Raw genomic sequence first — 22984 nt, forward strand, 5'->3', positions numbered from 1 at the left:
AAATGTACTAGTGCAAAAAAGGCTTCTGTCGGATCATCAACGTGGATGCAGCACATTGTTGGTGGTTAAGTGGCTCCCAACTCTCTACGTAAAATGCTTTAAGTAATGAGAAAAGCACTGTTTAAATGTGAAGATTATTATTATTATGGCTAATTAAAGATATAAACTTTGATATAACATACATTTTCTCTCATTTCAGAGAAAAGTCCATATTTTTTCTGTTTTTCAGACTTTTGCTATTCAATTTAAAGCTAAGAATCTGTATTTGTCATTTACTTTACTGTGAGTGTCTCTGTAGACCTTGAAGTTGATGTTTATAGCCAGGGGTGTAGCACAAAACTCTGGGCCCTATACATAAGCAGTCTCTGTGGGGCCCTTTCCTCTCAAAAACAAACTGTTCATTCCAGGCTTCGAGCCCCCCAGGTGGACCCCAGGTAATCCTTACCATACTACTCCCCCCCCAGACCCCCCCCCCCCAATGACACTCATATTTATAGCACTCATAGTATTTTGTGTAGGTGGGGCCCCAAAAGTATCCCTAACCCTAGGGCCCCTACCCTCCTTAATCCAGTCCTGATGATTGTATTTAGGTTTTATTTTATGATGGTAATACCGTACTAGCTTTACTTTACTGCATTTATCTGTATTAATAAAAAGACCCACAGCACTATGAAGTTTTAAAAGAGGTGTTCATGAGACAATTCAAGGCATTACTAGAAACGATTCTCTGATGCCAGGAAATAATCAAATAATGTAAGTTTAGTCTTAATTAAAATCAGAGAATTCTGTCTTTTCTTATTCATTGCATACACTGACTGATTCATTATAGACATTGAAACAGGATCGTTCCGATGACGTCAGGTAATAATTTGCTAACAGTAAATAAATGCTGTACTTTGGAAAAGAACAAAGTGCAAGCCACTTCTGAATGGCAACTTGCCAGCACTTTCGCTCAATCAAGAAACTTTTCATTATGAACCGCAAAGTTAATTCCCTTGCAATGTTAATGAAAACCGAAGAACTATTTATAATTAATTATATATCGTTTCCTGTTAAGACAAATCTGTTTAAAGATGGTTTTGTATTATTTTTTACTGGGCCTTTAAATACACCTGCCGCCTTATGTTCTGTTCTTTTCCAGTTGCGTTCTAAATATATTAAACTACAAGATCCAGAATGCACCACGAGTCCAAAAACCGTTGATTCCACCCCCTCCCCATCAGTGGAAAGTATTGTCATGAAGAATCGCTCTCTATGGCTGCCTGTCTGACAATCTTGCCGGCTTCATCCAATTAGAAACCACGCGTGCAGCCGTAGGCTTAGCGAGTGTACCTTCGGCAGCCATGTTGTGTCCCGGGAGACTCGGAGCTTGTTTGGAGCGGGCAAGGAAAGAGTTCCCTATTCGAATTTTGGGACGGTGTTTTCGGCAATAAGAAGCAACTGGGTCAGGTAGAAGAGAAGAGAAAGAGATCACCATGAGCCGGCCGTCCTCGGCTGGAGGCGGAGGCGGAGGGCTCGGGGCCGGGAAAGCAGGCGGCGGTAAGCACAGTGGCTCCGCAGGAGCAGCTGCTGCCGCTGCCGCAGCTGCAGCTGCGGCGGCAGCGGCTGCTGGAGTGGCCGGATCGGCGGCCGGTTCGGGCTCCGCGGCTCCTACTACTGCTACAGCATTGCCTGCTTCTACTTTGCCCGGCCAGACCGCGGAGCTGACTGCGCTGTTCGAATGCCCAGTATGTTTTGATTACGTCCTGCCGCCCATCCTGCAATGCCAGGCCGGGCATCTGGTGTGCAATCAGTGCCGGCAAAAGCTCAGTTGTTGCCCGACTTGTCGTGGCCCCCTCACCCCCAGCATCAGGAACTTGGCTATGGAGAAAGTGGCTTCCACTCTGCCATTTCCGTGCAAGGTAAGTGATGATCCTTCAGTTTAAACTTTGCGCGTCAAAACTTGAGTTGTTTGCATCTGCAAGAAACGCCGCTAGGAGGGAGCTGTAGGCGAAAAAGTTTTGACAGGAAAGGAGCTGTTCAGCTTCAAGTATGAACGCGTGTGGCCTAGCCTGTCACCTCTGACGCATTCCTGACTGTTGTTATCATGTATGTTGTACTCCGCTTCGTTTTGCCACGTGCTTTTTAGTCGGTACTTTACCCGTTACTCCATAACAGCACATTCGGGCTTCCTGGTGACTTCTAATAAATCAACCAGCGAAACTTTCACTTCTCAAAATTGCTATTCATTTCAATAGGCACATGTGATTAAGATGCATTGATAAGTGTTTTCCTGTGGTCACATCCGTCAGTTAAGGTGGTAACAAGCCCATCTTTAGTGAAAGGCGCTATATAATAATGTACTAAGTTGATTTGGTTTTAAGTTTCATGTCAACATTTAGTAAATGATTGTAAGTGAAAAATAAAGAGACTTACTGTATATATTTTAACGTTTAGGTGAATGTAAACTATAATATGTGTGCCATTTTAATTAAACTACACTTCTAATCGCTATTCTCCTTGGGGACCAGATTGAACACAAGAAATGTAGGATCCAATTAGTTGTATTGGTAGTGCTCAGCTGTTGGGCAGGTGAAATCAATAGTGAAATTAGGAATTTAGTAAATAGCCTGCAACCAACAGTAGGACCCTTCTCCCATTATCATTTAAAAATTATTAGACATATATATATATTCTATCATTCTGACTTTCATCTGGCATAAGTTACTTTGGGTGGGGGCTCAAAATAGCATGTGAGGGAAATTTCTTTACTCATTGTTTGCTCTGGAAAGATAATATACATTTTTAGTACCCATCTCTTTTTATATAGCTGCTGTAATAAATAAATCATTTAGTGAATAGTGCATATTTCAATTGATTTTTGAGGTGGACTGCAATTGTGTCTTAGAAACAAAGGTTTGGATGATGAATTGCCTTTAACTATAAATTGCAAGCATCAATTTTCTATGCATTATGTATTTTGCAAAACTAATTAAGGTTCAGCTTTAACTACTTTGTGACACACAAAAAATAATGACAGCAGTTGAAAAATCTCTTAATTTTCCCACTGCTTTTTAAGAGTGAATTACAAAAGAACTAAGCAAATACAATTAATCAGGAAGAAATCCATCCTGTTTAACGTCTGGAGGATGCATATGGATTTCATCTCATGCTATTTTGTGTAAATAACATGTTGTTGCTAGTTGACATCAGTTTGCATGTGACCTTAAGTTGCGTAAATTGTAAATTTGCCCAGTGTAGTGCATGAAAAAAAATCTTTAAAGTTCTTAAATGTGTAACTTATAGCCCATCATATGCTGGGGATGTTCAGATGACCAGAGTTCAGTGTCGTCACTTTGTTTAGGTAATCACGGACACATGCCCCCGTCTTACCTTGGGTTACAGGAAGCTTGGCACACTTGCCTATGTCTATCACAAAGTGTAGCAGAGGTAACAGGATTAGTTACAGACCAAAATCATGGGAAATCATTTTGGGGTATTGCTACCTTTGTTTATTTACAGGGAAAAACAATCTTGCTTTTTGTTTGTTGTTAGTCAAGTTACAAAAGTTCTAAGGCGGGATTTGAGTATTGCAAATCTCAGTTGAGGATTGTGTCCAGAGCTGTAGAGTTGGAAGCAATTATTGGGTTACTGGAGTCGGAGTTGCTACCAACTTTGACTAAATGTAAATTGCAGTATAATGTGTTAAAATTTCCAGTGACTTGTATATTGATTCAATGAAACTATTTTTAATTTTAGGATTTTGATAAAAATATAGCTTCTTTGTTACTTTTGTAAGTTTAGTCTTATGTTTAATGTTACAACAACAACAACAACATTGCTGCATCCTTTAAACCTGAACTTTTATTCACCTTGGCAGTGATGAAGATGAAGTACTTTGTATCTTATATGTTGTGTGGTTTCCATCGGCATAGTAAGTACAGTATATTAGTTAAATTACATACAGAGGAGTTGGAGTAGGTGTCGGAAGCGGTGGTACCAGAAATTGAGGAGTAAGAGTCAGAGTTGGAGTCGTATGTTTTGTGTAAGGACTCCACACCATTGATTGAGACAATTGGGATGATGGGCTATTTGTGATAAGCATTACTGAAGGTGGGTAAAAACTGTTTTTCAAAACTGCTGATCTGGGCTTTGATGCTGCAATATAGTCTGACAGACCATAGTGGTGAGAGCAGTTTGTACACTTAACATTTTCAAACCAGAGTAACATGGAGATCCGGAGCTTATCCTCATGGCATTGGATGCAAGGCAGGAAACAGGATGATCACCAATGCTTGAAAAAGATCTGTAGAACTGAAGGTTAATAACAACCAATATTTTTTGTGTTTAAATGTCATAGCCTTAGATTGCCTTTCTGTCTTATATGATTTGTTGACAGTAATACATGTTGATACCACCAGTTGAAACACTTTCTGTGGTATAGCAATAAAAAATCAGGCATGTTCTCATTTTTATCCTAGAAACGATTGTGACAATTCAGGATTGTTGGATGTTATTGTATACTTCATACACACCTCTTTTGTAAGGTGGCTTATGTTATCGTTTTATTTTACATATATACTCTACAAATGGAACATAGTGTGGTAATGTGGTATAGCATGTCCACAGCTCATGTCAAAAGGGCCAGTTTTTAAAATAAATAATTGCCGCACTCGTGGCTTAGTGAGGGGGCGTGGTGGTGTGTGGCCGAGCGGTTCTTGGGAAATTCGTAATGCGGGCGATTCTCACTTAAGTACACAGGTGAGGAGTCGTCCGCATCCATAATTGTTCCCGGGAGCTGCTGATTGTCACAGCTGTTCCACATCTCCGTGATAAATAGAAGCATGAGGCGGCTAGCAGGGGGAAGATGAAGATAAGGAAAAAAGAGAAAGAAAGAAACGGAGGTTGCAGGATTGAGGAAGAAAGCAGGAAGCAGTGAGGAGAAAGCTGGTGTGTGTTAGAGAGAGAGAAAGAGAGTGCGCGAGCGTAGGCTCACAGGCAGCTGGACAGCTGAGCCCTAGCGGGGTGTTTGGCCAACAGCTAGGGCAGTCAATTGTGGTCGCTCCCGTTAAGCATTCGGTGAGAAGCAGGAGTGACCAGGAGAAGGATGGTTTGCCGCAGAAGACATGGGGAGTCGGGAGGCTTGGATGGTGCATTTCCCAATGTGAGCGTCCTGGCCGTCCGGGGAAGCCAAGTCTCGGTCTAGGTGAGCAGAACCGGAGCCAGGGATTGGAAGGCCACCAGACCAGATCTGCGAAGAAGGTCAGCTGCAGGTAGGGTGACTCTCCTGTTGCAAAGCCCGATGGGAGAAGCAGGGTAGCCGCCAGGTAAAATGAAGGCACCAGGCTTTGTTTTTAAAGAGACTGCTTCCAGCCATTGTTTTAACTTTGTTTTTTTTTTTTTTTTTTTTAGTTTTTCTATTGGATTTTAACCTTCACCTTTCACCTGTTTTTACTGGATTATTTATTTATTGAAGGAATTGTGAAGCACTGCACTTTATTTATTTGGACACTGTTTTGTTTTGTTGATTTTAATAAAAGCACTTGTCACTTTTACACCATCCCCATGTTTCATTGTTACGCCTCACTGCCAAGCTCATCGGTGACATTACCGACGGTGTTGGGTTCAGGGCACCCAGAAGAACGATAGGAGTGTGGAGCAAATCCACATTGTCGCACGTAGGCACATTAAATGCTTTGCTCAGAGTCACACAGTGACTTGAAAGTGAGGGTATAACCAACAATCTAACAGCTACACCACACTGCAGTTATATGTCTTAAAGGGGATGTGAAGTTGCTGTTGAGGCAGGGCTACCACCAGATTGTGTCACTCTTTCTTTTAGTCCAACAAAGTAGTATTGACTATGAGCATGGCAAAGAGCTAAGTTACAGTCATTATACTACATTGTCAGATCTACCATCTTATTCTGTTTGTGGACTTCTCTTTGTTACTAATCATTTTAGTCACTGCAGTCTAACCTGCAATTCTGTTAATTTGATTTACTTAAACTGTATACAGGTACAGAGTCCTGGGTGAAGAATAAATAGAACCTGGAGTTGGTACAGGGTCCTTGAGGTGCTCTGTGTAGATGAGGGCTTTATCATAATATGTTGTTACCACCTATAGTTTGCTCATTAGGATACCTATTCAAGATTCTTTATTTGCCATATACACAGTTATACAAGTACATGTACAGTTTGAATTACACAGGCTTGTGTATGGAGTGAGATCTCTGTCAAAAATAACTCGTAATAATTTGTAGCAGGTGCCACATGCACTATTATCCCTTTGTTAGTTTGCGTCTCCTTAGGGTGTACATCAGGAAATGGGTTGCTGAGGGTTCACCGAAAATGGGGAACTACACTTTTAAGGGGAAGACACAGTGTGGACAGGACGGTTGGGCTGAAGGGGATTGAACCTGGAAAGGAAGGGAGAGAGAGAGCAACATCGAGTGGTGAAGCAAGGAGAAGCAGCGTTTTAGCGGCAAGAATCCACCTGTGAGCTACCTACTGGAAGGAAGTTTTGTTTTACTCAGGGATACAAAGGAGACGCGTCTCTGAAGACAAACGTTTTTGTGGTTTCACTGGAGTGATTGACTTTTACAGAAAAGTGTATTCTTTTGATTTGAATGGGTAATCAGTAGGAATAAAGTAATATTTGAGTATATATTATTGTCATTATTAGATGTTTTAAGATTTTCATTTGTTTGTGCTGTTCACTCAAATATAGTATTCCTTTCATATTTTTCATCAGCTGTATGTAGTACCCCATCATAGTCCGCAGATGTGAATGTATTTGCAAAGCAGATATGCCGTACATATGTGCAATTATTCTATGTGTTACACTGATGTATTAATATTAAGAGATAGGAGTGCAGAGTATTATTTTTGAGCCTCACAACACAGTTTCACCCTTGGAGGTTGCAGTTGTATCCAAATAGTGACAGCATAGAGGAAGTCAGATAAAAGTGCAAAGATCAGTGAATAGTAAAGAGAAATTATGTTCTTTGTTGTTTGTTTGTTTCAAGCAATGAGTTAAACAGACAAAGCATCCAACCTTCCATCTATCCATTCATCAATCCTTTGTAACATCTCAATCCAATTCAGAGTTGGTATCCTCAGAAATAAGGCAGGAACCGACCCAATACAAAATGGAAATTTGTCACAAGGCATTCTTATGATGTTTGGTGAAAATATACAAATTTAGCATGGACATTTTAAGGCCGAGTGCTTATCCAGGACCCTGGAACTGTGAACTGAGTACATTTTTTCCCCTGTATCTGTGTGGACTGTTCATTGGGGACTATGATTTTCCTCCTTCATCTCACAGACATGCTTATAAATTGTGGTTCTAAATTGCCCCAGATTGAATGAGTGTGCCTTGTGTTGGAAATTTGTTTCCAGCTGATGCTGCCAAGTTAAGTTCTGGTTCACCATGATCAATAATTCCATTTAAAGGGTTTGTATAGATCTACTTTAAGGTTAAGTTATTTAACAGTTTTACAGTACCAAAATTTCATCTTAATTGTTGCTTAGTTAAAAAACTTCCTACATCAGTATTAAGTGGTCTTAATGGAGAAGTATCACAAATGTTTAATGCTAAATTATTTAAATGTTAATGAAACAATTGCATCAAAAATGTCTTTCTGCTTGTGCCTGTTTTTTTTTAATTAGAAGACATAAAGAATCTGCATATCTTCTATGTAGAAAGACTGTCTTTCTTTTTCAAAATATTCAGTAGCTGCTTGGCATCTGGGATGATCTGAGCCTGTGCTCTTTCATTCATTAGTGTAATGTGTGAGTCTAAAGAGCAGATTGCTTGACTGTCTTCTTGGGAGTCAATAGTTTAATTGGAGTATGTTGACAGGGTAGTCCTCCCTTGGGGTATTTGCTGGAGGTTGAATGGAGTTGTTTGCATCATTCCCATTTTGTTTTGGTTCAATTTGTACCGCAGTGTTTTGTGTTAACTGGGCACCCCTGCTTCTTCACGAAATGGTAAATTTTATCTTATTTTTCTGCCTTCTGATTTGTTATAAAAACAAAGTTTACACAAATTAAGAGAAAAAAGGTTTAATATTTGCAATTCACAGCAAAGTATAGCAAAATACTTTGTTATACTTTAAAGTGCATTCCCCCCAAAAAGAGCAGCTTACTACTGAAAACGGCAAATATAGGAGTGAGTGGGGATGGAACCGGTGACTCTTGATCACACTTGGTTTGCGTCTGTACTTGTGCTGTATCCTAGAGTCAGATCGGGGTGAGGATGTTAGAGCGTGTGAGCTTATTCAGTGCTGCAGGATCAACGCACATGTTCATCTTTTTTTTCTTTCAGTAATAGTGCCAACATAAATCCACACCCGATCTGACGCTGTTCGTTTTCAAATAATATTGCATTAGTGCGATGATGTTTTCACATATATTGTCTCTTTCTTTCAGGTGTGTAACAGGAACCACAGCATAGAGAGAAGCGTGTACATTGTAACAGGTACACACGTTGTAAATGTAGGAAAGACTATCCTTGCGTGTGTGTGAACAGTTAACATTTGAATCTGATGATTGCATATAGGTCTGAATTTACTGCTCTGTACTATTCTATCCTCTGCATGTCCTGGAGTACAAAAGAAACAGCATACAGCAACATGTGGGGACTGGCAAGATCGGGGAAAAAAAACACGCAGTCACTGATTACAAACCGCAAGATGTTATGCGAATGAATATGAATAATATGAATAATGTTGCATCCGTGCCACAAAGTTTTCCGAAATGTACTAAACGGGTCATAAAACGACTAATTCCAAATATCATACTGCTTATACCTTCGTCTGTGTTTTTTTGTTTTTTTGACATCATACACCATAAGGTGCACACTAATTCAGCATGAGCAGGAACACTCAATAAAACTGAATAAAAAAAAATCAAGTGACGGTGAGATACGAAGAAGGCAGATTCGCCAGCGTTTATGTGTCAGCTTTTATCCCTCCAGATGAGAGAATGTCTAGGTCCATTGTCACAAAACACCACTCACATCTCCAGTTATTCCGTCTCAAATAAAAAATAACAGCGTCAGATCCCTTGGGGAGTCTTTTGTATGTACCATGATCGTGATGTAGAGAGAATAAAAGTAAAAAAAACGGTAACTTTTACAAGTTCTATAAATGCACACCGTGTGTTACAGACGCAAATCAAATGTATGTGTGTACTGTATAATATTAACAAAAAGAGGAGCAAACTACTGAAAACGGCAAATATTGGAGTGAGTGGGCATTGAACCGGGACTCTTGATTACAAGTCAGCAAATCTTACTGCTACGCCACGGAAGCTGTTGTATTATCCTTGAACCTTTTGTGAAAGTGTTTACTTGATCTTTGGACTTCAGGCTTCATACATTATATAGTTTATGCCTACATTTTGTCATTTACTACTAAAATATGAAACACGTTTCTGTTTTAAAAATGTGTTTACACAGATTACTGTAGAAACGGAACACACATGAACTGCTTGTGTTCCAAATAGCGATCTATTATTTCCACTCTAAAACTCCAGCACTTCAGTCACTCCCAGATAATCAAACAAGGCATGAGCTAGGAAAACTTAGTGAATATTCTGCGGCGGTGGGGGATGGAATAGCCGGCTGCTTGCTGCTCGTGTTAATTGGCACATTTAGAAGACAAAGGAGAGCTGAGAATGGTTTTAAGGTGGGCCGAATTTACGAGTTTTTTCGTAGACTCTGGTAATTCTAGTGTTAAAGGTTCTGCCAATCATTGGCCTGGTCTCACTCAGATCCTCTGCTTTTGACCTCACTGCCACTGTGCACTACTGTCTACTGGTGGATGTCTTTCAGCAGATCAGATCTAAAAAGTTACTAGTACCAAAGAGACTTGGACTTCTATGTATAACATTTTAAGGTATTGTCTCATTTAACATGTACACACATTCCTGCTCCATTCTGCAGCAGAGCAGTATGCTTTGATTTTACACTGATAAATATTCTGAATGTTTTTGGTGTGACATGTTTTGCTAATAGGAAACATCACTTCTAATAGAAGTTGGAGGACACAGAGCTTTTCCAATTATAATGTATTTTTTCAATTTATTTTGAGGTTGAAAACAAGAATAGCTTTCAGGGAAAATGTTTTGGAGTAATCTTTACCCAAAGCAGAATAACAAGACTGTGATATAATGTAATTGTTTGCATTCATATGGAGCACAAGCAGGTCAAGTGACTTGCTCAGGGTCTTGGAGTTAGTTGATCATAGCATTTGAACCAAAAACATTGTTCTTTAAAGCATAATGCCATAGTCAATAAACTACAACATTCTACCTTTATTTGACATTTTTTTCAGTATTGATAAACCTTACAGTATCCATAATTCCAAGACACCAGCCATGTGTGATGTGACAGTCCTTGTGCATCTTTCCACCTTTTTATGCTTTATTTCCTGATACTTGTAGATGATGTTAAAAAGTTTAAAAATCACAAGACTGCTAAAATGATAAAAAAAAAAAGTCTCAAGTTGAAAAAATTGTGCTTCCTTTACAAATGACACCTGAGAAGTTTATGATTGGGAAGTTTTCCATAGTGATTTAAGAAACCACTTTGCAGAGACTAACAGAAGATAATGTCACTTACTACACATTTATGTATTTACATTAAACAAATTACAGAAATGGTTAACATAGCTATAAATTACACCTTCTGCATAATATTACAGCAGGTGATACAGGAGAGAGACTGAGCTAATATCCTACTGCTACAGTTATTTGGTAAAAATATCCAGTAGACATATCTAGGTTTATTTGCTTAGCCAGATATTTGCACTCACAGTCTCTCCTACCAGAATTTCAGAATATACCAGAATTTCAAACTTCTTTAGGACATTAAGAAACATATTGAGCTTTAATACTATTTTTGATACACAATACAGTGTATAATGTACTGCAATTATTTTTTCAAAATAAATTGCAATTCCTTTATACATTGAAATGTTAACATTGAAAACAGATAATTGAAATTTTAGTAATTTAATGCAAATGCTTCAAGTAGTGCAATCTTGTGTAAAAGGTAAGATTAAAGTTCGGTTAAAAATAAAAGCGGTCTGCAGTTTTTTTTTCTCCATTTATGAAAACAAATACTGTTATTGAGTTAGCACAATTAAATATTACAAATGTCATTAAATGATAACCATGTATTACATTCTTTTGTAAACAGGATACAAAACAATGCAGAAAATATTAAAACAAACATTAAGTAAATATTTAAGTGAAAAGAACATTAATGTGGCGCTTTTTGTGAACAATTGTTCACAAAAGCAACACACAGATTACTACCATACGTAAAGGCTTGCATAACTGCAAAAATTGCACGTTGCATTTTTGCATCAACCTTCCTGCAGTGTAAACAAAAAGCAGCAGATTGGGAGCTTGTTTTATCAGTGAACAAGAGGCGATTGGTATATTAGCCTTTACGTTAAAGAAAGTGGAGTAATGAACTGAAAAAAAAAGCAATAGGAGAAGTCATCCTGTGCAACTAGACACATGGCAAGAAAAGATACTTTAAGGAATCCAGACCTTTATTTTGTCCTTTAAATTAAAACAGACACTTTTTTTAAGGCCGATACCAATCACCAATTTCATGTTACTTGATTGGCCAATTCTGATACCTATTCTGATTTTTTTTTTCCATTATCCCTTTAAAAACTTAATCCATTAAGCTCCTGCATAACCAGATGCATGGAAGCCTTATTTCCTATATTATATTATATAGTATATTTTTATATTAAAAAACTATAGACCACAGGTGTTAACTGTTAATTTTTTATTAACAAAATGGAGTCATGTAGGCTTATTGTTCAGTGACCATAAAGATAAAAAAATAAATAAAATAAAAATACTAAATAAATAAAATAAAATACGGAAATAAATAAATACAATTCTAATACTAAATTTGTACAAAAATATCTATAATACATATATGGCATTAAAGAAAATGCTTCTCACAAGTACAAGCTGTAATATTGTTTGATTTTTTTCTGCAATGTACCTATCTGAAATAAGGCTTATTAAAAAAATATGTTTTCAACATTGGCCTAACAAAAAAAAATATATATATATTTATACATACACAATTAATTAATTGGTATTGGCAATTAAACACTGCTTAAATGTCCATATACTGTAATGGAGGAGGCGGAGTCACGTATCACGTCATCACGTATTACGCCTCCTACGTGATCACGTGAAGTGAAAACAAGGAAGAGATTTACAGCACGAGTCAAACGCGGGAACGAAGGTAAATGACGTTAATTGTTGAGTGTCTTTTAATACTGTGTAAGCATACATATTAACAGATGTGCAATTAAACGTGTGCATTTACAGGGTGATTTCTCAGGCTTAAAAGCTCGCCTTTTATCAAACGCGGGAACAAAGGTAAATGACGTTGTTGAGTGTCTTTTAATACTGTGTAAGCATACATATTAACACATGTGCAATTAAACGTGTGCATTTACAGGGTGATTTCTCAGGCTTAAAAGCTCGCCTTTTATTAAAAAGGTAAATGCTGTTTTCATTCTGAAGGGCACAAACCACGTTAGATTTCATGCTCAAGAGTAAGCTCAGCACACAGCTTGTTCATATTACAACCGGAAGGGTGAACTGACAATATGGTATACAAAGAGATCCTTAAGAAATAATTATTGATTCATTTTCCCTCAGTTTAAAAAGGTTTACTTTTCTTCTTAATAAAAATTTTAAAGTGGTACTTCGCCGCTGCAAAGCGCGGGTATTTTGATATATATCAAAATATATCGCGTCATCACGCCTCCCATGTAAGCACGTGAACTGACCCGCTGCCGTTTGCAATGCCATATTCGCGAGATACAAGTTTAATGACAAGACACGAGGTATAAACGACAGTTTGGATCACTTTGGGACAGAGTTAAAATTGCTGTGGCCAGAAACTTTTAACTGCCGGATCTTAGCTAACATTAAATAAACCCGTGGACATCGCAACATCACACAAGACAGCGGCTCACGTGAAGTGACTGAACGCAGCAGGAGAGATCACTTCAATGAATCAAACCTATTCAAAAAACACATTTCACAATTGATAAGGCACGAAAACAATAGATAGATAGATAGATAGATACTTTATTAATCCCAATGGGAAATTCACAATATGAAACCGATTGTGGATTTCCGTACAGCCACTGAAACTTTGTGACGGCACGAGACTTCAGGTGACGTGTCTGCAAAAGAACCTCAATCAGGCAACTATTTTTACTGGCGGTGGCTCAGGGGAGAGAGTTTTTATTCCTCGCATCCCCGTTATACCCTCTGATCTCCAATTTCAATTCAAACACCTCCAATTTACACTAAGGCTCTGCTTAGCAATGACAATTAATAAGTCTCCGTTGTTGAGTGTCTTTTAATACTGTGTAAGCATAGATATTAACACGTGCAATTAAACGTGTGCATTTACGGGGTGATTTCTCAGGCTTAAAAGCTCGCCTTTTATTAAAAAGGTGAATGCAAACTGTTTTCATTCTGAAGGGCACAAACCACGTTAGATTTCATGCTCAAGAGTAAGCTCAGCACACATCTTGGTCATATTAGAACCGGAAGGCCGAACTGACAACATGGTATACAAAGAGATCCTTAAGAAATAATTATTGATTCATTTTCCCTCAGTTTAAAAAGGTTTACTTTTCTTCTTAATAAAAATTTTAAAGCAGTACTTCGCCGCTGCCAAGCGCAGGTATTTTGATATATATCAAAATATATCGCGTCATCACGCCTCCCATGTAAGCACGTGAACTGACCCGCTGCCGTTTGCAATGCCATATTCGCGACATACAAATTTAATGAGAAGACACGAGGTATAAACGAGACTTTGGATCACAAAATCCAGACCTTCTCATTGTCATTTGTCATCTTTGCACCTTTTCTAGTGTTTACATATGTTTTGTAGTACTCTGGTACTTCCCAAACATTAAAGATGTGCAGAAAAGCTTTATTGACCTGCAGTGACCTTGTGGCTTCAGGGCTAGTTTCTTTTTTGCTTTTTGGGGATAGAAGGTGCTCTTTATATCTAGCTAAAGTGGAAACTATTCTTTTTTATCTTCTCACATAACTGAAGTTGCATTCGTGCTAACAGTGATATTTTAAAGCTGTTTGTTGTTAACTGGTTACCATTCAGCTGCCCATGTCATATTTATGGTACCTCCTGGGAGTCAACACACTTGTCTATGTCTGTTATGTATGTATTCCAATGTTAAAAGTTGCACAAATGCAACAGATGAGTTGACAATATAGATACACAAAAAATTAGCAGTGTCAGCCAAGAGACCAGACTTCTAGCATGGATTGTACAGGAAGGTGGTGATTTTCTTGCTGCACCACACTATGTACAGGTACAGTATATTATTTTCCACTAACATTTGTTGTATATAATTTTTCTATTTGAAGTCCTCTGAAGACATACTAATAACTGTGTATAAAAAATACAACATAAATTCTGCAGATCTTTTTGTTTTATTCAGTTAGGGTGACTGTACCTGAATCATGACATTCAGAAGTGAAAGTCATTTCTGTACTTTATCAACTCCCTGGCAGCTCAACTCAAAAGTTAAATAGGTCTGAGTTGAGGGAAGCAGCTTAAGCACTAAGGACATCAACATTCATTCCTTAGGGTCTGAGAGCCAGCTGTGCAGTGCTGTAAAAAAATAAGATATGCTGTTGTATTATTTGTGACATCTTTAAGTAGAGGTTTTTGAGCCAAAAAAGAGCAGTGACAATTATTTTTGTTTTTTTTCTGCAGAGATTGCTCAGAATAATTTAAAAAGTTACCAGATTTTACTTTCTTCTCATTGTTAATTCACCAAGATAAGTGATGTTTGTCATCTTTCATTCCTTCTTCTCATTCCTTCTTCTTCCATTTGCTGGGAATGTTTTCCTGTATAGCCTTGGGATTTAACTGCAAAGATTTTTCTTGCTGCCTCCTTAATTACTACTGCTGTTGGCAGCCTGCTTAATGTTTTAGTATGTTGTTCTTGCTTCGGGATGCACAAATTCAGCGGTGAGGGTGGGAAACTGGAAAACTTGTGCAGCTTTTTTTTTTTTTGACACACAATAAAATATATAGGATATATCTTACATGGTCATCTTTCTTCATAAGCTATCCCATTTGCTAATGTACACATACTTTGGTTCATGATAATTTCTTCTCTTTATCTGATCTTTCTCTGGTATCACAACCTTTGAATAAAACCCTCCACCCCCACGGCCTTTTGCTTAGTGGCATCATACCGGGCTGACTGTCTCTCTCATAGCTCATCCTTACTAATCCTATCCAATAGACCATATTGCACCAGAGCATATTTACATAAGTGCAGCTGGAGAGCAATGTGTAGATAAATAATTCATCTATTGGAATGGAAAATGAATAGCTACTGCTCAGTGTTTAGACAGATGTGTTGAGGAATTCAGTGCTGTTTGTGCTAGACGTACAGCAGGCAAATGTTAGAGATGAGTTGTCCAATGCCAAAACAGGTGGAAAGGACTGAACCCAAGTGTTGTTATTGTTAGCCACACTTGTCTAAAGCATTTTAAGTTGCTTAGTCATTTTGAAGTATCTTATCAAGAGTAGGCAGTAAGAATACAAAAATAAGAAATATGCTTTTCATTTCCTACTTATTTATTTTAATTACATTTCTATTCAAGCAAAATAATCTTTTCCTTCTTTTTTGCTGCACCTGTTATTAGTGGAGGAAGTTATTCTTTTGCCCAAAATATTGTTCTTATGCTTTAATGCCAATTAAGGCAGTACATTTGCTGACCAGTTTGTTTAAAATAATGTATCTGAGGATCTTGGGACCTCTTTTATAAAATGATCATATGAACAGATTTTAGTTTAAATGCTATGGATTTGATTTTATGTGAAACATACACATACCGATTTATAAGACATGAAATAGGCTTGAAAATGTACTTATACATACACAAATTGTAAAGTATACATACAGACTTTTCTTCATGCATGTGCACCAGTAGGCTGCTGCTCACTCACCACCACCGCTGCCATAATACATTAGTTACAGCTCACATTAAGTATGAAAATCCTTAAAACCTAATGAAATATACTGACAACCATGTATACTCCACTCAAAAGATGGTATTTTATTTATATATTTATTACCTCGAGTAGTTTGTGCTGATGGCTGAGAATTTTTTTTAATGTTTTCTTGCTGAATGGAGATGATAAAGCATATGACAGAAAAGGTATCTATGATTACCAATGCTGGACAACAAAAATAATCTCACGTTACTTGTGTTGCATCCACTCATACACTCGCAACATCCAAAAAACATATTTTTTACTAAAATATTGTTAAATATCCACTTCCAGAAAACACTTTTATGAGAGATTAAACATTTTAATATGCCATTATCACAAGCTACATAGGGTAATAAGTAACATATAAAAAATAATTTTTGGGTGCGGTATTCCTGTTAATATTGGCTGATACAAGGGCAGTGCAGAAAGACTATTAATGGCAAGCAATAGAAGGACTGGTAAATTACACTTAAATAAAAACATATGCAAACTGTAATGCATTGCAATCATTTTGTTGTGGACTACAAAAAAACAGCCACAGTTAGTCTTTTTTGCTAATATATCCTAGTGAAAATATTACATTCACCTCACCAGTCTATCATTGTTAATCACTAAGTAAGGACGCATGTTCACTATGTGTATGGAATGAAATTTATGAAGCATCCAGAGCCTTAACTGCACTTATTCCACTAGAGGTTTTCGCTAATGGTTCATTAAACAAAGAGTGTGTTTTAAGAGATCAGATGGAGTTTTTCTCTTGCCATGGCCATCTTTATGGACTTAAGCAAGTTAGGGGCGTCTCACCCTTGAGAGCTGCGCAAAGTACATTTGCACTGCTCCGATGGAAGTGCTTGAGTTCCTTATAGCAGGGACCTATCAGAGAGAACTCTTAGTCAGGTTTATAGCATATTTGCCTACTCTCAGTCATACTTGCCTGCTTGCCATATTTTGGTCACCTGCTTAACCGTTCAAACTGTCACAGTTTGCCAAGCAACATATTTTGATTTTTTGCTATTCCAAGTGTTCAGGGTACCATATCAAATATTTGCTGTGGCCTCCCTCTGCCTTATTTCTATATTATTTGGAAAGAAATATTTTTTTCCTCTAAACTTGGCATTCAGTGGCCATTTTACCAGAAGTAATCATACATTATGCTTGTTGATTATATGTCATTATATCCTGCCATATAATGAATTTTGAGAGTGTAGTTTGGGCAGAGATGATTTGCTTGTTCACTTGAAATAGTTGTAGCCCATTCCAGCCTTGTGTAGGTCTACAATCTTGTCCCTGACGTCCTTTAACAGCTCTTTTGTCTTGCCCATGGTGGTGGAGAGGTTGGAATGGAAGAAATTCATTCTGTGGACAGGTGTGCTTTAATTGATTAATCTGTAATTGATTGATTGATTGATTGTAAATTGTGTGGCACATGGGCACAGAGCCAATATGTGGGAGCCAGAATTCTGGCTGGGCTGTAGGGGATCCAAAACTTATTTCACTCAATAACATGCAAATCAAGTTATAACTGTTATGTAATGTGCTTTTTCTGGATTTTAGATTGCTATTCTGTCTCTCCCCATTAAAATGAAACTACCATAAAAATTAGAGACTGTTCATTTATTTGTAAGTGAGCAAACATACAAATTCAGCAGGGGATCAAATAAATATTTCCCCCACTGCTATCCTTTATGTTATAATATCACTGTTATCAATTTTTTTTCTTCACAAATACCAGGAAAGGTGCATCTTTTTGGGCATATTTTTTGCAGACTGCATTAGTGTTTCACCTACATAAAAGGGAACGTAAATCACTGTTATTACACAAATTAATATGATCTAAATAATTACATAATTGACAGCCCATTGTACTTTGCATTTTAGTGTACTGCATTCAAGATAATTACAGAAGACCCTTGTTTAAACGTATTGTCATCTCCAAAAATATATTTCCTTGGATCAAAAATAAATCTGCATTTGCTTAGAAAATGGCAGATGTTCACAGGCAAAAATATTTTTAAATAGAAGATTTAAATTATCATAAGGCTCAATGGCTGTTTCAAAGTCAGAAAGGTTTGCCATTTTGGAGACAGTTGGAATTGGGATTTGTTTTTTTTGTTTTTTTGGCAGTGTGGCATTATCAATCTCCAGATTTAATAATAGACTCCTGATTTCTCTCCCCACCTCCATCCTGACATACCGAAAATGAAATTAAGCTTCCTAATGAAGAGAGTCTGAAGAGAGCTGAGCATTACTTCACAGAGCCAAGCTAGGCAATTTTCTGCTAGGGAAGATTGCATTTCTTCAGACCTACAAAAAAAATTAGATAAAGGTATCTTCTGTAATTGATTTGTTGTAGGATTTTGATTGCATTATTTAAGCATTAGGACTGATGCTTGATACGTTTGTGTCATTTGCTTGAGTAACCCAATCATTATTTCAGGCTTCAGCAATTTTGAAGGCACCCTCTTCTTATTTCGCTCTTAATTTAAATTCATATTGAGAAGTGTAATGAAATATACTATTATAAAAGCAGTTTTTGAAAAATACATTTGAAACCTTTTTGGTATAATTCATTAAGCCTTGAAAACATCCTTTTTGTAATGTTTTATAAAATCACATACACATGTCCATTTTATGTCAAAAGCAATTTTGTCATTGAGAAGACATTGCATATAATCACTTGAAACATTCCAATAAGGCTAAATGTTGAGCAGGATTGGAAGGTTTATGGCACACTTGCTATTCCTGAGTATAAGAATAGATGAAATTCTGTGCAAAGGTCAGTAGACAGGGGTCTACACCATAAAGGAGTCTGGTTCCTTTTGTGCGTCTGTGACATGTTTACAGCTTCCCAATTCAGGAAATCAAGATGTTGACCCCCGAGTGACCTGCATCAAGCATTTATTCCATGGATTGGTGATTGTAAGGAAGGCATCTCCTGCGCAGTCATTGCCCTTCTAATCTCCAAATGTCAATTTGAACAGATCTCATAAATGAAATGGCCGAATCCCTACCATCAACTCAATCATGTTAAGGTCACTAACTTTCAGATTCCTTGTATCAAAAAAAAAAACACACTTGAGTTTATGTTCCTTCAGTCAGCAATTTAATTTGTTTAGTATCTGCAAAGAAAGTTACATTCTGGGTGCTTTTCTGTTTACTGTGGTTATTATCCCTCTAGTGATAAATGACACATTGCCTTCTCCAGATAATGACACAGACTGTTTCTTCAGCTTATGTAGAATTGACTTTTGGGGTTTAATGTCCTAGGAGTACAATTTAATGTACTGAATGTCCAGAGATAATTTCTATCTTTCACACAGTGTTCCTGAAATAGGTGAGCCCCTTGTATTATGCAGATTTTGAGCATATCACCAGAAATATCTAATTTTGTTTAAAAGCAAGTGATAATTTGCTCTAAGCATGTATTATCTGAATGTTTGAAAACCATTTATTCCACACACTTTTGTTGATCTTAAATACTGCTTACGGGGTTCTTTGCGCAGCTTTATGGGTCTGCTTAATGTAAGGCTCATCTTAAACTTTTTGTCTAATTTGAGAAGAGAAATTTCAGTATTATTTCTTAAAGTCTCACTTTTCACTTACAGTCCAATCCTGCCTCTTGAAACTCTGGGGAGGTCAGCATACCTCACAGTGAGTTCTTATCCCTGTTAATTAGATTCCTGTGTTCTAATTCGGTAAAGAATATTGCATATGACTTTTCCTTTCATGCCTTCTGTTTCAAGCATTTATGATTCACATGCTAGCCCATGGTGGATTACATCTCTATTCGTCTGGGTCTCCCATGAGGCAACCATTAAAGGCTCATTTTGCTGTTCATGTTAACAGCTTTTTTTCTGTGAGCATTCTGATTCAAAAAATAACATCCTACAATTAACCTTCCTAGTAAAAGTGTCACTTAGCTGATCCTAAATAACTATTTTGATTAAAAAGTGCACTTACATGAATCTGTGGCTCCCTGGATTTTATATCTCGCGATTGACAATGAAAGAATGGATTTTCTGAAGTCCCACTGCATAAACCTTCATGTGACCCGGGGAAAAATCGGCTTTGGTTAAGCTCCATGCTTAGTTAATTTTGTCCCAATCCTCCATGAACTAAAAGCATCTGTTTTTAAAGATGTCAACCCTTCCATGAAAAACTATCCACAAACATAACATTTAAATGAAAGAATGGGATACTGCTAGAGACATGTCACATGTATACATGTAGCAAACCTAACAGATGGACTTTATTTTGTTTAAGCATTTTTTGTACAGGTGTCTTTGGTAGGGTGTTTACATAGGGCTTGTTTATACTTCACACTCAGAACACGGACGCGCACGTATCATGGCTGCCACGCGTTCACAGCGTTCATTTAAAACGTTCTCTGAGCAGGTCCTAAGAAATTAACGCGGCACATGCGCAAGTTGCAGTACCAGCAAAAAGTCGGGGGGGGGTGCTGTGTGATAGAAGTTGGAATGTGACATCAGTGTCTCTGTTTACTATTTACATGTGACAGAAAGTTGATATGTGGATCCTATGGGATCGATGTGCACTTCGATGTATGAGAGGTGAAGCAAAATGCCGACATACAGATGCATTCGTGGTGCTTTTATATTCAAGCATTGCATATTCCTGATCGTGATGACAAGATACATTTTAAAAGTCTCACATTCCATCTTTTGTGCCATCTTTTTTCATTTAAATAATTAATACTGTTAATAATTACATACATGGGGGTGACATGGTGGTGGAGCGGTAGCATTGCTGTCTCACAGGGAGTCACGTCACTGTTTATTCCTTGCTTGGAGTGTACATGTTTTGCTGCTGGGTTTCCAGTGTTCTCCGGTTTCCTTCCAAAGATATGCAGATTTGGTGACACTAAAATGACGCTAGTGTATGTGAGTGCTTGTATTCACCTTGCGATGAGCTGATGCCCGTCCAGGGATTGTTGCAGCCTCGTGCCCAATGCTTGCTGGAATGGACAAATTCCTGGATTGATTGATTTAATCATTAAACATCCTTTTCAGAGATATGCGTTAAGGTGTCATCGGAATTTAATGGGCTTTCCAGGCAATTCACAACACAGCGAAGCCAAACCTGTTCTCACCGTGATGATGTCTCGCACTGCCACCTGGTGGATTCCTCCAGATTTCCGTAAAGTGCATGCGCAAGTATAAACAGTAAAACGCTTGCGTAGAAGGAGCGTCCGCTGCAGCATGCGTCGCGTGAAGTATAAACCCGGCCTAAATCTGGCCTAAAGCTTACAAGGGAGTACTGAAGCAGAGCAATGGGCTAGACTAACCCAATGATGTATCTTCTGTTTTTGCATTAACCTGAGGCTTTAATGTTAACTGCATCTGTGATAAGTGTCTTTGTGTATGTTTGATTTATCTTGTTTCTTGACTAATATAATTTATTTATATATTCTTTAAAGACTGAAATATATTTTTAACAACTAAAAAATTTGTTAAAAATTTATTGCACCTACAGATGCACCTGTTATCCATCAAAATGCTTGCTAATGCACTGCTACTCAGATGGATTTGACAACAGGAAGTCACCCCTCTGATTTAAACAGCAGCTTGTTTTTCACTCACTCATGCCACCAACAAGCAAACACAGGACAAGAACTGGCTTATTCCTGTCATTTTTCACTGTTTCAAACCACCAACTTTAAGCATACATACAGTACATTGTCAAACCCACTTAATCCAACACAGAGTCAGCATCGACTTACCAATCAGGTTGAACAAACCTCTTGCACACAGTTCACTTATGGGACTGTACACAAAGGCATTACCTTTACAACACTAATACACTGGCATAAAATCAGATTTCCAATTTCCTTTGTATGCACACATTAGCACATTTTGCAGTGAACATGTTTTACATTTAAATGTGTTTGCAAAGTTTTTCAGTAATCTTTGGACTGGTACATGTGATTTTTAAATCCACACTGCAAGAATAATTTCATATGTTATTCCAGAACAACTGGTACACAAAGCTCAATTTTCCTGAAACGTATTTTTCAATACTTTTGCAACAATTACTTGCCATAAAGTCTGGTAAAGTGCAAGTCTGTATTAACACAGCTCATCCAGAATTGGAAAATCTGGCCTATAATAATTCAGTACTTATTGCAAAATATCAAAGTAATTTTGAGAAAGGGGTGTCTTGTGCAGCATTAAACAGTGACAGAAAAGTCAAGCAAGAGTATAAAAAAACAACTGCAACACAGATTATAGGAATGCAAGAATTTACTGCCTGTCTATCCACTGTGTGGGTGATTATGCAAATATACATGACTTACTGTTATTCTAGTTAATGTACACTCCTGTAGAATTATTAGTTGTAATTGAAAAATGCCTAAAATCAGGGCATCACCAATGGTTCAAATTTGTGGTGGTTCTTGGTGATAGTGGAAAAACGACAGAAGGACACAGTAACAAGATACCAAAATTTTAACAAATGAAAATGCAAGTGAGGCTAGTGTCAGACATTTACCCATAATATACTGTATTTTTGTTTTTCTTTGTGTTTATTTCAATTATACTAAGAATAGATCAAGATTTACTGTTTAGGCTACATTCACATTACAAGCCTCATTGCTCAATTTCAATTTTTTGCTCAGATACAATTTGCGTACCTTGACGGATCACATTCATAAGTACAAGTGACCTGTATCTGTCTGTAATGTGAATGCATCTGTCCTCTGAAACGTCATGCAAGTGCACATGAGTATGTTTGTTCAGGCGTCATCTGCATCACCAACAACAAAAAATATATAGTTATGAGACAACTCATGCGTGGTTTTAAAACCGACAAATTGAACATACTAGTAGCTAGTGCACTGGAAGATGACAAACAATTCATCCGCTGTGCATGATTAGGT

At 37.5% G+C, this 22984-nt stretch overlaps 1 protein-coding gene across 1 annotated transcript in view; it reads left to right on the forward strand.

The window, feature by feature from the left end:
* Positions 1-1278: 1278 nt before the first annotated feature.
* Positions 1279-22984, forward strand: part of siah2l (seven in absentia homolog 2 (Drosophila)-like) — a 57575-nt gene continuing 35869 nt past the window's right edge. The window contains exon 1 of the mRNA XM_028815938.2: positions 1279-1901. Within this exon, the coding sequence (XP_028671771.1) occupies positions 1476-1901 (426 nt within the window). The 5' untranslated portion in view covers positions 1279-1475. The remainder of the gene's footprint in view (positions 1902-22984) is intronic.

The sequence above is a fragment of the Erpetoichthys calabaricus genome, chromosome 12 (genome assembly GCF_900747795.2).
Source record: "Erpetoichthys calabaricus chromosome 12, fErpCal1.3, whole genome shotgun sequence".
Lineage (NCBI taxonomy): Eukaryota > Metazoa > Chordata > Cladistia > Polypteriformes > Polypteridae > Erpetoichthys > Erpetoichthys calabaricus.